Source organism: Quercus suber, unplaced genomic scaffold (assembly GCF_002906115.3).
Source record: "Quercus suber isolate HL8 unplaced genomic scaffold, Cork oak 2.0 scaffold_23, whole genome shotgun sequence".
Taxonomy (NCBI): Eukaryota; Viridiplantae; Streptophyta; class Magnoliopsida; order Fagales; family Fagaceae; genus Quercus; species Quercus suber.
Genome location: NW_027069488.1, coordinates 513075 through 527605, shown reverse-complemented (window position 1 = coordinate 527605; position 14531 = coordinate 513075). Strand labels below are relative to the sequence as shown.

The 14531-nt window shown below is 36.2% G+C and overlaps 1 protein-coding gene across 2 annotated transcripts; it reads right to left on the bottom strand.

Moving 5' to 3' along the window:
• Positions 1-1544: 1544 nt before the first annotated feature.
• Positions 1545-8723, bottom strand: LOC112005234 (glutathione S-transferase T1). 2 transcript variants are annotated; one of them, XM_024037487.2, is made up of 7 exons: positions 8534-8723; positions 8310-8383; positions 7499-7559; positions 6526-6579; positions 5513-5592; positions 3715-3920; positions 1545-2081 (listed from the first exon to the last, which is right to left on the bottom strand). In XM_024037487.2, exons 1-7 carry the CDS (start codon positions 8596-8598, stop codon positions 1866-1868), a joined length of 756 nt encoding a protein of 251 aa, XP_023893255.2. In that variant the 5' UTR covers positions 8599-8723; the 3' UTR covers positions 1545-1865. The 2 variants fall into 2 exon arrangements, with proteins under 2 accessions (XP_023893255.2, XP_065621240.1); XM_065765168.1 differs by lacking the exon at positions 6526-6579 and adding an exon at positions 6177-6230.
• Between the last annotated feature and the right edge of the window lie 5808 nt (positions 8724-14531).

Genomic DNA, 14531 nt, shown 5'->3' with positions numbered 1-14531 from the left:
ATACAAAATAAAAAAACTCACCACCCCCACCACAACCTACAGCCCACCCCTACTGCCAGCACCCATCAACGCCCCACATCCCACCCTACTACTGTCTCACACCAAAACCACCATATCAGAACACCACATAAACACCCAAAATCAAACCCACCACATTAGAACATCACATCCATAACAAAATCCATTGTCTATCTTTTAAAACAAAACAAAAAAACAAAAAACACAACCCAAACAGCCGCATCCCACACACCTACCCATTGCCATTGCTATGAACCCACCCACTGCCACCGCCAACCCACCACCACCGATTCGCCCATCACCATCGCAACCCACCCATAAGCCAACCCACCCACTACTGAATCTACCCATGGCAACCCACCACCACTGATCTGCCCATCACCATCTAAACCCACCCATTGTTGAACCCACCCATCAAATCACTACCAAAAAAAAAAAACCACAGCAATAGAGATCGGCATCAGGTCGAGGAGGTGGCACGACGAGGCTAAAAGGAAGAGAGAAAAGCAACAGGAGAGAAGAAAAAAGAGTGAAAGAAGAAAAGAGGAGAGGTAGGTTGATAGGAATGTCTAAGGAAGAGATTGATGAGAGAGGAGAGAAAAAAGAATAAAGTGATGAGAGAGGAGAGAGAAAAGAGAACAAAAATAATAATAAAACTTTTACCATTTCTGTCTGTATGCTTTCATTTTTGAGATTATACTATTCACTCATGTCAAATATTTTGGCATTTAGAACACTTGATATGAGTGGTTTTTGGGTGTTTGGTGTGTCAAATGCCAAATATTTGGCATTTGACACACCTTATGGGAATGCTCTTATATGCAACATTTACTTTGAACATCCCTAGTATGACATAAACTCAAAATTGGAAGATATCAGTTTTTTATATGACTTGTATACTGGAGGATTGGAAATTGTTGAAATACTGCTAAAGAATCCATTTGCAATGTTGCATTCAGATTAGATGATATAATATTCTTGATGTGCAAGAAACATCTGGATGGGAATGCAACCATATCACAATGATGATACTACAGAGAGGGTACTATGTATCCAAAACATTTTCAATGAGTTTGTGATCTTCTGCAAGCTCAGAATGATCCAGATAGAAAAAGAGTGAGGCAAACAAAAATCTTTGTTCAGAACTTCTTGGGGTTTTCTGTCCGTATATTTCTTGGGTGTGACTGTGAAGGGAGTCTAATTCAAGACTTTGTTGGTTGGTGCTCCAAAAGTTTGGATTAGAAAAACCAAAACAGATGAGCTCATGCTCATCTGAGCTTAAAGAGACCCCCCCCACCCCCACCCCCGCCCCCCTCTCCAAAATATTTTTAATGATTTTTACCAGACCACTTGGCTCATATAGGAGAGCCATGAGTGTGACACCCTCAGGCTCTCAGTCCATTTATAATCTTGAGCTTCAACTCACTTGTAAGACAGTTTTTGACATCTCTAGCAAAACACAACAAAGTCTACCATGGAACCTCAGAAAAAGGATCAGAAATTTAATAACAGAGCTCGCAACAATATAAAAAAGCAAGTTTTCATAGACTTGACAAGTCGCTATATAGAATAACAAGTACTAAGTGAAGACTTTCCACTTCACATAATAAGGTAAGGGGGAACGGAAACTTAAAATACATAACATCTATTTATATATGTGGTTTAATGGTTGAAATTAAGGCATAGTTGAATGCTGGAATAGAACTCACATTTATTTCCTCTGATGCAACAGCCAACAGTGACATTTACAATGTCAAGCCCAGAAACCTTATTACACAATCTTGCAACAACACTCAACATTGTAAACACTAAAATTTACAATAGTCGACGAAACAGAAACCCGGTCATCACATCTTTGAAGGCAATGCCTTTCTCATGCTAGACTCCTCCCTCTCACTGTTTGCTTGCAGAGTCCGCTGCACTTGAAATTTTGTTTTGGCTTTGTAGAGGATTTTATGTGCTTCATCAAAGTGAGGTTTTGTGGCATTTCTTGTATCCTCAATCCACTGCTGAACTTTCTTGTGTGGGCCTAGTACACGACTGCGATCCTTCTCATCCAAAAACTAAATTTAACACAAGTAATATAATGAGATCCAACAATTTCTCCTGGATAACCTTATAAAAAAAAATTGTAATAAACTACATGTTACACCAAGACTAGAGCAAGAATAACTGCCTATGGACACCCATAGATAAGAATTCCAATTGATAAAATATACAACAGTAGTTTTTTTTTTTTTTCCCCTCTGAGAAAATGAAACTAACTTATATTTTTCCACCCAGTTATCTCAACTAATACCAATTTAAAACTTGTCTTGGTTTGGGGTCTGTTAAGAGCATTGTAAGTGTATGATCTCCTTAGAATGACCAGTTCTTCTTTAATCTATATTTCTCCACTCATTATTCTCAACAAACACCAATTACCATGCCACGATATTGAATTCAAATGAAGAAAAGAACACTATTCACTTTTAGATTAAATTTAAATATGGGTTAATTGCACAAAAATCCACCTTAAACTATGCGGGTACTTTTACTTTGCACCTCAAACTATAAAAACTCACAATCACCACATCAATTATAACAAAGCTTGCGAAGCTTGAAAACTTGCAAATTACACAACCAATTCCCCCAAACTTTCTCAATCTCCAACAACCCCACAACCCCACCAATAGCTAATCACAAGCAACAACCACAAAGACTGATTAGTCAATACCACCACAAAAGCAAAGTCATTCAGCATCCACAAATTTATCATTAAGCCAAATCTGGCCAAGTATCAAATAATCGCCGACCTGAGTTTAAGCAGCATCATCGATCACTGAACTGTCAAGTCCTCTACACACAAATGGTCTCAATTTCTCTCTGTGTTGCAGCACCACCAGGAGGCTGCCAGAAAGCCACCTTGGTCCGAGGCCACCCTGAGCTAAATAAGTTGCTGATTGGGCTGAGAAAGTTAGGGATTTTGGGGCAAATTGGTTGTGTAATTACAGAAAGAAGTGGCTGGGTATTTTGCCCTGTTTGGGAAATTAGTAATGGTTATTAAGTAATTTAACAATAAGGGCAAAAGGGAGAATTCATTTTTTTTTAGGGTCAAGTAAGTTGCGTGTGACCATTAGTTTTGACAATAAATCGGACACTATTGGATTCAATTCGCAAGCTTTGTTATAATTGGGGTGGTGATTGCAACTTTTAATGGTTTGGGGTGCAAATTACAAGTACCTCCATAATTTAGGGAGGATTTGTGCAATTAACCCTAAAAATATTCCATGAATGTAATGAATGTAATTATAAAAAATTGAAATTCTTTATGATAAATTAAATCAAATGGGAGAGCAGAATTTATATTTAAATCACACTAAATTAAAAGCATTAGAAGGATCATTTCATTCTATCATTTAAGCCAAACAATAGCGAAAAAAAAAACTGTAAAAGCACAAATATGACAATTTCCCTCATGCACATAATTGTTATAGCAAATTGGCTGAAAGGGGAGCTTAAACACAAGAGGAACACTATAAAGTCATTGTGCCATCATAGCTATATTTTGTTTCTCTCAATGGTACCTTTTTGTCTATATTTTCCTGGGACCTCTTTATTTTTGTACCCCCTTTCTGCCACAATATTTCCTCACAACATGTATTGCTGGTTTAACGACTAGTAACAACAACAAAGCATGGAGTCACATCCAATTACCTCTAGTTGCATAATCTCACAAACAAGACTGAGATCAGCTATGGATGGTTGCAAGCCACCCAGCAAGAAGCGCCCATTCCCCTTGAGCCAAATTGACTCTATTTTTGACAGAGACAAGGACAAAATTTTCTCAGCTTCAGCAGCTACTTGTGGTTTCATGGGAAGGCCAAGCGCAGCTCCTAGTACAGTGTTGAGAATAAATGTGGCTGAAATGAGAAGAGTCAAGTGAAAATCAATAGACCATCAGAAAAGAGAAATCTTGGTGAAGTGCATTGAAACACCAATAATGTGTATATGTGTCACCACATTAAATAATAATCAGAAAATATATAACATCCAAAGTTTCAATGCTGATTAATGAAAACTAATTTTCATATCAGTAGATTTACATCCCAAAACACAGCATCATTATCATCTTCCTTTTTTTGATAGGAAGGAACATGATAATTAAGGTGGCATCTACAGCTGCAAAGGAAAGTAACTAATTATGAACTCAAAAGAATTGGCTTTTTTTATGGAAACCCACCACACTACAAATTACTACTAAAGAAGTGTATTTTAAAAGATAGCATATTAATCAGCAATAGGAATCATTATGTAGCTAACCTAGAGAAGGTAGAGTAATTTATTCATCAATATACTCTGAGATCCTAACTTATACAGGACAGAAAAAGAAGAAAACCCAATTGCAAACCAATCAGCACCACCACCACCGTCCCCACATTTAATGATTTTCAATGCAAACCAATTGCCAGAAAATGTTCAGGATCATTTTCAGAGTCACAACCAAACATCGATAAAAAAGTTATTTTACCCAGGAAAATATTTTCCACCAAAACAAATGCAGTGTCAGTAAAAAAAAAATCATATTTTGGACACTACAGAAAATCAAATGAAGAATTTGGTTTATATCGACAGCTTAAACTGCTAAGCGTGAGTTTGGATAGCAGCAGAGGAGCGTTTCCAGCATTTGCGTTTTTGGCTGGGTCCCACGGCACTGTTCACGACCCAGCCAAAAACACAAAAACGCACATACAATGCATTTTTGGATCCCACGGCACTACTCACACCTTTAAAAATTATTTTACTACAGTGTTTTCAGCAATAAGTTTTCAGTTTTCAGCAAATAAGCAATATCCAAAACACATTGTAAGATTGCCAAAGATGAAGCATCTATAACAAAATTGTGCCTACTCAAGAACCCTTATTTGAAGGGGGTTTAAATTGGCTACATCATAGTAAGTCAACATGCAAGAATCAAGTTTAACCACTGTAAATGCAAACTCTAATTTTAAAATAAAATAAAAAATATTCTTTGATAATGTTATTACATGGTAAGAAGGTATCTCTCCTTATGTCTCTATGTAAAAACATTTGCCTCCAGACAAAATATGAGAAGAGTCACATATAGGCAGCACAACCGGTTAACATTTATGTCACTTTTTCCCAAACAACTTTCAGGATTACAACAGAATACCGATGACATTGAATTGCAAAGATATATGTATTGCTAGACACCATGGCACCACCTAAGTTCCAGTGAAATCACTTCATATAGGTTCTCCTTTTTCACGGATACAGAAACATATGGTTGTCAAGCCAATATGGGGGGATACTAGTATACGTGTCAACATTAGAAAGACTCATATATCAATGTTAAGTCATCCATGACTCCCCTATCATATTCTACGAAACAAAGAACACTTGATTGTTTCTAGCAATATGACCAAAAAGAAGTAAGGTTATATTTCACTATTTAAGAACTAAGAGCATCTTTTTGGAGTTAGTATGAAAGCACCTGCACCCCGGCGTAGATTGGAGTGATGCCAATCCAACACCGAGTGAATTTTAGCTCTCCTGGTAACATCAGCTGGATACCTAATAGTATGAATAGAAAAAAGAAGTTAAAATTAGCTACAGAATGTATATACTGGGGATATATATATGTGTGTGTGTAATAAAACAAACCACTGAGATAATATAGTAACATTTCTGAAACAAGAAGCACATAGATACGAAACAACATTTTAAAATAGTTCATGTAGACACCAGCATACACATTAGAGTACCTAGGTGTTGAATCCACCTAGCTTCCAAATTTAGGACACAGACATGCCTTTCTAAATAAGTTGCTCAGTTTTCTTCTTCTATACCATAAAATGAAGTGTGCATTTAAATTGCACGTTTAGATTTTGAGGGAGACAACAAAATATGCAAATCGTCAAGGAAATCCTGGTGAACAAGGCTTCTTTTCCTCAATTTTGTCAAAAAACAGTATGTAGCGAATGAGACCAAAACACTACACTACCCATATCCACACACACAGCCCCAAAACCTTTTTTTTTTTTTATAAGTAACCCCAAAACCTTATCATCCTTCATCTATATCAGGTGTTCCACACATTTTGAATGTTAATAAATAAAATCAGAAATATACTGCACTCAAGGAGCAAATGTACTTACCAATGATCTGCAACTCCAGGAAATGCAGAAGCAAGATAGATAAGAATTGCATGACTGGGAAAAAAAAAGGAAGGGTTAATTAGACAAATGAACAAAGCAATTCTTTAACATGTTCGATAAAGTTTTTGAAGCAGGCATATGTTAGATTTCCAGAAATGTTTCAAGCAGCAGCAATTCTGGACCAGAATTGTAGAGATTAGACAAGTAAAACATCAACTAACCAAAAAAAAAAAAAAAAAAATAACCCCAAAACCTTATCATCCTTCATCTATATCAGGTGTTCCACACATTTTGAATGTTAATAAATAAAATCAGAAATATACTGCACTCAAGGAGCAAATGTACTTACCAATGATCTGCAACTCCAGGAAATGCAGAAGCAAGATAGATAAGAATTGCATGACTGGGAAAAAAAAAGGAAGGGTTAATTAGACAAATGAACAAAGCAATTCTTTAACATGTTCGATAAAGTTTTTGAAGCAGGCATATGTTAGATTTCCAGAAATGTTTCAAGCAGCAGCAATTCTGGACCAGAATTGTAGAGATTAGACAAGTAAAACATCACAAAATCTGATAAGCATCACAAGCCAAAGCATAGATGCATCAATGGCAAGTAGACTCATTCATAAATCAGCTTTATATATGTTAAGTTGAAACTAGAAAAATGAATCCAATGTAGAGGTATAACATTATATGCAAATTGAACTTTAGTCTAGAATGTGACCTTTAAAAAGCCATGATGCATGTACTCCAGAACATTACTAGAATAAAATAAAGCAAATTACAAGGATGAATGGAATGATTGATGATAGAAACCATGACTATTTAAGATACCAGTTTCATCATATATTCATATGTATATCATCCAAATCAGGACTCTCTAAACCATATATTGCAAAGATCTGTAGCCTATAAGATTTAGACATCCAAAGAAATCCACACAGCTATGTATAAATATCCTCAACAAGAACTTGGACTAGGGGAAACTATAGGAACCTAATCACTATTTTCAAAAAAGCATATTTACCAAGTGGTGGATTTCAAAGCCAATATTTCAAAAGAAATATAAATCTTATTGTGTCTGAAAGAATAAAGATTTAGATACATTTAAAATGTAGTAACAAGATATGGAACTGAAGCATACAAGAAAATGACTACAATGCTTCCGTAACCATCTCTTTCAAAATTCTTCCCTATGATAGTTGAGTTGCAGTATCATATCCCAACCACTCAGAAAATTCCCTCTCATTCTTCAAACAAAAAATTTTGGTGAAAGACTCAGCCAAATTATGATGAAGCAGGGGATTACAATTTTAGATTACCTTTCAAACAACTTAAATCTTCCATCAACAATAGTTGGAACTTGCCTCATAGGATTTATTTCTGAAAAATACATACAAAGGGGAAAAAAGGAGTTAGTTCAATATAAATGTAGCAGATAACAGTGGGGCCTAACAATTGTTGCATACTCAAATCACAGGAGCTCGTAATCAACAATATGCTCATATTGGTGACACTATTGTTGCTATAATCAAGGAAGCAATACCAAACACACCTATAGAAAAATCCGAAGTGATCAACACTGTAACTGTATGTACTTAAGATTATAGCCTAAAAGCCTTCCACTTCCCCTAACGCCCCTCTCCCCTTGGACCATAGATGCTGTGGTTCTTTACTTCTTTACATCCTTGCTACAATCCCATTTGAAAAAAGGAGAAAACTTTAGTCATTACTTTCTTAATGGACAGTAGCATTATTGGTGTTTTCACTTAATGGCCACTTGCATGCCTTGATACTGAACACCAAGTATCAAATCATGCATCATGGAATGTGCATGTAAAATTACCAATCAAATGACCCTTTCTTTGTCAAAATAATGGAGAGTCAGGTAATGGACAAATAGCAGTAAGTATGCAACTTAGCCCACCTCACTAAATAAAGAAAAAAAAAAAAAAAAAAACTAAAACCAAAATTCATTATAATTTCTATTTCTTTCAAATGATGGGTATGCAGTACAATCATTTATAATAAATTCTCAATAATATTAATATACAGCACACCCATGAAATCTATAAACATGATAAGCAAGCTCCATTCCCACCATAAACATATACTCTAGTTATATGAATTTACCTTTGAACTCGGCAGACAACTGCTGGCGTTTGGACAGGTCCACTTTGATTTCTTCAAAGTTTATTCCATTAACCCTGATAACATCAATTTCCCAGAAAACAAAAAACAACCCAGATTCCAATTACTAAAGATAATGATACAATTGTCCCAATAATTGAACATTACACTAATGAATCAAACCCCAACCAAAAAAAAATTGAGGATTAAGGAATGTAGAAAATTACTTGCAGAATATAATAACAGCACGAGATGGCTGGGACATCCTATCTGCATATACTTTCAGCTCCATTTTTTAGTTCTTTCTCTTCACTCTCTGTGAGTGTACCAGGGAATTTAGCAGTGCAATAGCATGTTGTGCGATAAGGGAACCTTTGGGGGATGCAAGAAAACAAAGGTGCTTTTTGTTTTTTTATAATTCTTATATACTACTATTTTTTAAAACAAATATATCTTTGGACAATGAAATTAAATTTTAGTTTTTTTTTTGGAAAAAATTATAATTTTAACTTTGACTTCTTCGTCTTTTCCTTTGCACTTTGTTTGGTTTGAAAGGAAGAAAAGAAAAAAAAAATTAAAAAAAAAATTAAATCATTTCCGCTATTTGGATAGCATGATGGAAAAGAAAATGAACCAAATTTGTTAAAATATTTATCACTTAAGCTCATATTTTTCCCTTCTTTCTTATTTATCTTCTCTTCTTTTTTATACTCTTCCTTCAAACCAAATATAGGGCAAAAAATTTATAAAACGGGCTAATTTTGTCCCTTTTTTAAAAGAATAACTCTGTCCTTATTACCTTTTTTTTATTTAAAAAAATTATCCTTATTCCTTACGTCCGTTGTTGATAAGTTTTTTTTTTTTAAGACCATCTAGACTTTTTGTCATATCACGTCAACACTTTGTATGTTGTAATTTGTTTAACAATAAAGACATAAAATTGATGGTGAATTTTATTTAACTTAATAGATAAAGTTTATTGATCGATAACAAAAGGTTTTGAATTTAAACTCTACCTACACCAAACCAATAACTCATTGATATTTTGGTACGCAAGAAGGATTAACCATTATGGAAAAAACATCATATATTAAAGTTCTATTTTACCTATAAAAAAAAAACAATAAAATTGATTTTTTTTTCTTTTTAAAGATGTAATTGTAACCTTTCAAAATTAAATCAAATTTCAAAGATCAAAGATCAAAGATATATTTCACTTTTTTTTCCGTGTGTCACCACCTATGTAGATGTAAATGACTAAATGAACTTTATAAGCTTTTTCTTTTTTCTTTTTAAATTGTAAACTACCATACATAAATCTTAGAATCATACTAAATTTCATTAAGGAAAAAAAAAATGAAATTAATTAATTTAGTATTTTGCGTCACGTTGGGCTTCCACTCTCTTCAATAAGTAAGCCCTATTACATAAAAATATTCATTTTCAAATGGGATGTGATAATGTAAATAAGAGATAATGTTTAAAATCATAAACACCTGCAATAAACGGGTTAAGGAGAAATAACTACTCAAACCATTTTAGCCCTTTAAATTAGTCATTTTGAACCACCGCACACCCTTTGTGTGATGGTTACTCTACAAGTATAAGTACTTATGGGGTGTAGGGGGGGTAAAGGTCGGGATTCAAGTTTCGAAGAGGGAGTTTCACACACATATACATTTAGATTAAGTTAGAGTAGAATTTCTATTTTGTATATATATAAAAATAAAAAAAAAATTAGTCATTTTGAGTGATTTTTGGGCAAAATTACTGGACTAAGTGAGTCCTTAAAAGTCTTAAAATAACTAAAATGATTTTTTAGGCAAAGTTAGTGAATTAGAATGACCAACTTAAAATTTGAAGGATTAAAATAATTTTTGGGCAAAATTAGTGGACTAAAATGACCTGCTTCAAATTTAAAGGACTAGAATGATTTTTGGTGTAAATTTTATTTTTGGCAATTGTTTATGATATGAACATCCTTTTTGTTTGGGATCGGGGCTTTGTATTCATGGGTCGATCTACTAAATTTTATGGCCTATAACTTTGCGGGTTGGGTTCCTAACGTATTGTAAATCCTTCGGGCCGAGCCTCATCTACAAACTTTTCCTCTGGGTTTTTGAGATGGTTCGGATCGGGTCCATTCTTTCGGCTTTTTTCCGCTATTAAACTATTAATTAATTAATATGGATTCGATTTTTTTTTTTTTTTTTATATTCAAACGAGGCCACGACAGTATTCAACATCTTCCAGTATTTAAATATATCATCCAATGTATATAATCTCTCATCTTACACACCACGTTATTATCAGAAAGAATTCTGACAAAAAATATCAAATTGAGAATCTCATAAATATTACTAGGTATTAAGATTTTAAAACCACTTAGCCAATCCAAGTTAACATGGATTCGATCCTTAATTTAGAGGTAGTTTGTGATGCTACTTCACGTGACTGATCTACTCATATATAACTTGATGCTGACTATGCAACAGAATTAATAATGTAAAAAAAACTCATGGAAAATTCTTGTAGGAGACCGTCTCATATAATATTTATTCGAAAACTCATAATTGCAACTTCAAAAGATTGTGACTGTTCCTACTGATTTCACGAGACCATTGATTTCCCGAGTCTGGAACCTTTTCCCATGCTGAAGGTCATAAAGGCGTTGGCAATATATTAAAGTCCACCATTAATGCTTCGAGGTGGACCATCATCTACTTCTTCAGGTTACAAGGGCATGGAGCTTCTGAAACCAACTGGACATGGAGCTTCCGAAACCAACTTTGACCTTCGCACTCAATGGGGTACTATTTATAATTTAATCCTCCATAAAAGTTACATTAACTAATTCTGCCTTTTCTTTTTTTCTTCTCAAGCACGTGTAGTATTTATTGTATATATGATGAAGCATGCATAATTATGGGCAACCCTTTTGTTTTTGAGCTTTATAATTGATACTGCACAGAATCAGTAGGCTAAATGCTCCGGCTTCGATGAGACAATGGTTGTTGTGAAGGACTGCAAAGATGAACACACTATCAAAAGGGACCAGGGTGGACCAGCCAAATACCCTCCGATAGCTAAGTTATTTCTTGCAAGAAAAGAGTTTCAACTTTTTTAGAAGTAAAATCTCATAATGCACTTTCTTTGATTTGATTCAGATCGGTCCTTATATAAAGAACCTTGGAGAGGTTATTGGCTTAGTAACTTCCCCAAGATTCATAGAAATCAGTGAGTCCGGACATAACTTCCTCAACGGCTATAGGAGTTACAACCGCTAGTAGAAATTAAGTACTTATGAAGAATTTGTGGCAATAAATATGGGTTGGGTAACCGCTCCAAGATTTTGTGGCTTGAATCCTCCACACACATGAGTGAATCTATACTTGAGGATTTCCCAAGTGTTATGCAGTCGTTTATGTGCTTTGCTTATAGACGACTCTTTTGTTCATAGATGGAGTGTTATGTGATCGTCCATGTGCTTTGCCCATGGACGATTCTTTTGCTCAAACAGTCTATTTGAACATTTGGCTCAAGGCTCATGGACGATCCCTATGGACGAACCAGAGATGGTAATTTTTGCTATCCCATCAGTTGCCCCCTTGTCTAGGGATCGTCCAAGGATATTGTGGGGATTTAATTCACACCTTTATGGATTTGACCTAATTCCTTTTCCTTTCTTTTTCTTACTTTCTTTTATGGGGCCACATGTCATGATTTTCTAGGTTGACCTGTTGCGTCGATTGCATTTTTCAAAGGGACTACCACGTGTCGTCTTCTTAATGGCTGGTGTCGCTTCGCTGACCCTACCTCTGGGCCCTATAAATAGGCACATTCTCTTTCTTGCCCTTCACCTTTCTCATAATCTCCCTTCTGTCATCTCGTCCAAGACCATCGTCTTGCCCTCGTCCTAGTTCTGTCAGGTATTTCCTCTTCCTTTTTAGGTTTTCGTCTTAATCTTTATTTTAGTCATGTCTTCGTCTAGTAATAGTACAGAGAGAGAGATAGACGAGTACCAAGACGTTTCTTCTGGGAGTTATGGCAGTAGTGAAGGTAGCACGAGCTATAGTAGTATTTCCTTGAACGAACATAATTCGTCTGGGGTTCCTGGTATTTCTTTAGAGGAATTCTAGGAGATGCAATGTAGGATGGCCTCTGGAGTTGGGACTAGCTCGTCCAGAGAGCCACCTAGCCCTTCTTAAGATGAGGAGGAGGAAGAGGAGAATGTGATATACAGCTGTGCCCCTGAAGTAGCGTCCACCCTAGACGCCCCAAAATTGAAAACTCTTGTAGATAGATACCAGATCCCTTTGGAGTTCAAACCTCGTCTATCCAAGGAAGGAGAGTGGTGTTGTTCTCCCTCTTCTGGTTTGGGAGTATGTAAGTCTTACTTTTTAGCTGGCCTTAGGTTTCCCCTAAATTTTTTTTGTAGAGGTCTTCTGCATAGGTTGGGTATTGGACCTAATCAACTCAACCCCAATGGATGGAAGACGGTGGTTATCATGCAAGTGTTATGGTGTGAGGCATTGGAAGTGGGTTATCCTATAACAATGGACGAGTTCCTCTACTGTTATAAGCCCTCAGAGATAAAGAAATCTGCTGGTTTTTACCAATTCTCATTCAGAGGCTCTTACTATAGTTTAATAAGGAGTCGTAGCTCGTCTAACAGGCTTTGGAAAACAGAATTTTTTATTATTTCCGGAAATTAGGCTGGGGACCCAGTAGATGTTGGTAATGCCCTTTTCCCACCTTTTACCAGCCCTTTAGGTTGCCTTTGTCTTAAGGGAATGTTTCCTTCCCATTTTATTTCATTTCTCTTTATATATTTTCTAACTTTTAGTCATCTAACCCCCTTTTCTTTTTTATTGATGCAGCTGTTGTTCGTCCACGCTTGGACAAATTTTACTTGGATCGAATTGACCAAGTTCATGCCTTCCCTGGGAGAAATTTTCACGATCTAGTGACTCTCAGTTGTCTAGCTATGTAGGCGCTTAGCCCAGTACCTACTGCTGAGAATCTCGGTCATAAGGAAACCACTCGTCGAAGTAAGTATCGCTCATTCTTCTTTTCTTCTTCCTTTTTTTTTTTTTTTTAACTTGATTTTCCTCGTCGCAGGAATGACTACAATGAGGGAGAACAAGGAAAAAACCATAACTAGTGGGAACTAGGATGCCACCGTACCACCAGTCGTCCAGAAAACTTCCGTCCAGACAAGGAAGAGAAAATCTAAGTCTATATCCAGTGCTGTGGATCTGGACGACTTTCCAAGTCGTCAAGGTCCTAAGAAGCAAAAAAACCTGGCAAGGCTTCTCTTCCCAAGGTTCCCAAGTTTACACCCCTGACAGTAGACCTGGACGACCCTCTAGTCAATGTGGAGCCTGTACAAATAGTTCATCCCATCCAGACTGATCCTACTCCCCCTCCAGCCAAGACTCTTCGCAAGCCTCATCTGTCAGAGCCATCTGAGCGTCCTTCTAACCTAATGCTAGACAAGAGCTACGCATGGAGGACGTTCAAAGGAATAATCACTAATAATGAAGTCAATGAATGCTACAATATGTTAGTGAAGGAGTTTGAATGCTCTGGTATCCATGACCTCTTTAAGGTATGAGTTTCATTCGTCCTCATGTGTTTTCAGTAAGTTTTTCAAAATAAAATGTCTAACTTTTCTTCGTCCACACATAGGCTATGTCGAAGTTTTATATAGCGACGTGTCAGGCCAAGGAACTCTGTAAGGAGGCCAAGACGGCTAAGGAGAAGGCTAAGGAGCTGAACAATGAAATTCTATTAAAAAAGGGGGAGGTGATTAGGTTGACTGATAATTTCAATCGTCTGCAAAGAAGTGAGATGAAGTTGAAAAACAAGGTGGAGGAGCTCAAAACAGATGCCATCAAGAAAGACACTCGCATTGCTCACTTGGAGGGACAAGTTTCTGGGTTTGCCTCGTCCTTGGAGAAAGCATGTGAGGAAGCCATATCAGCCTTCAAGAAGTCTGACGAATACAAGAATCGTCTAGATAGTCACTATGCTATTGGCTATGAGGACTTCCGTATTGATGCCAAGGAAGCATTTCCTGATTTGAACTTTGACTCTTTTAAGCTTCCTCTCACTATAGAAAGCTCCTTACTGTAGACGAGTTCTAAGGATGTGAACGTAGTGGACAATGCTAGCAACGAAGTTACCCAGGATGACCCCAAGTCTGGGGGCAATGCCCCTAGT

What these genes read in the sequence shown, in the direction of transcription:
- LOC112005234 (XM_024037487.2), bottom strand. Translation starts at nt 8,598, where the DNA reads ATGGAGCTGAAAGTATATGCAGATAGGATGTCCCAGCCATCTCGTGCT. An exon ending in GTTGTCTGCCGAGTTCAAAG is followed by an intron (nt 7,560 to 8,309) that starts GTAAATTCATAT and finishes TGTATTTTTCAG; the next exon opens with AAATAAATCCTATGAGGCAA. An exon ending in AGATTTAAGTTGTTTGAAAG is followed by an intron (nt 6,580 to 7,498) that starts GTAATCTAAAAT and finishes TTTTTTTCCCAG; the next exon opens with TCATGCAATTCTTATCTATC.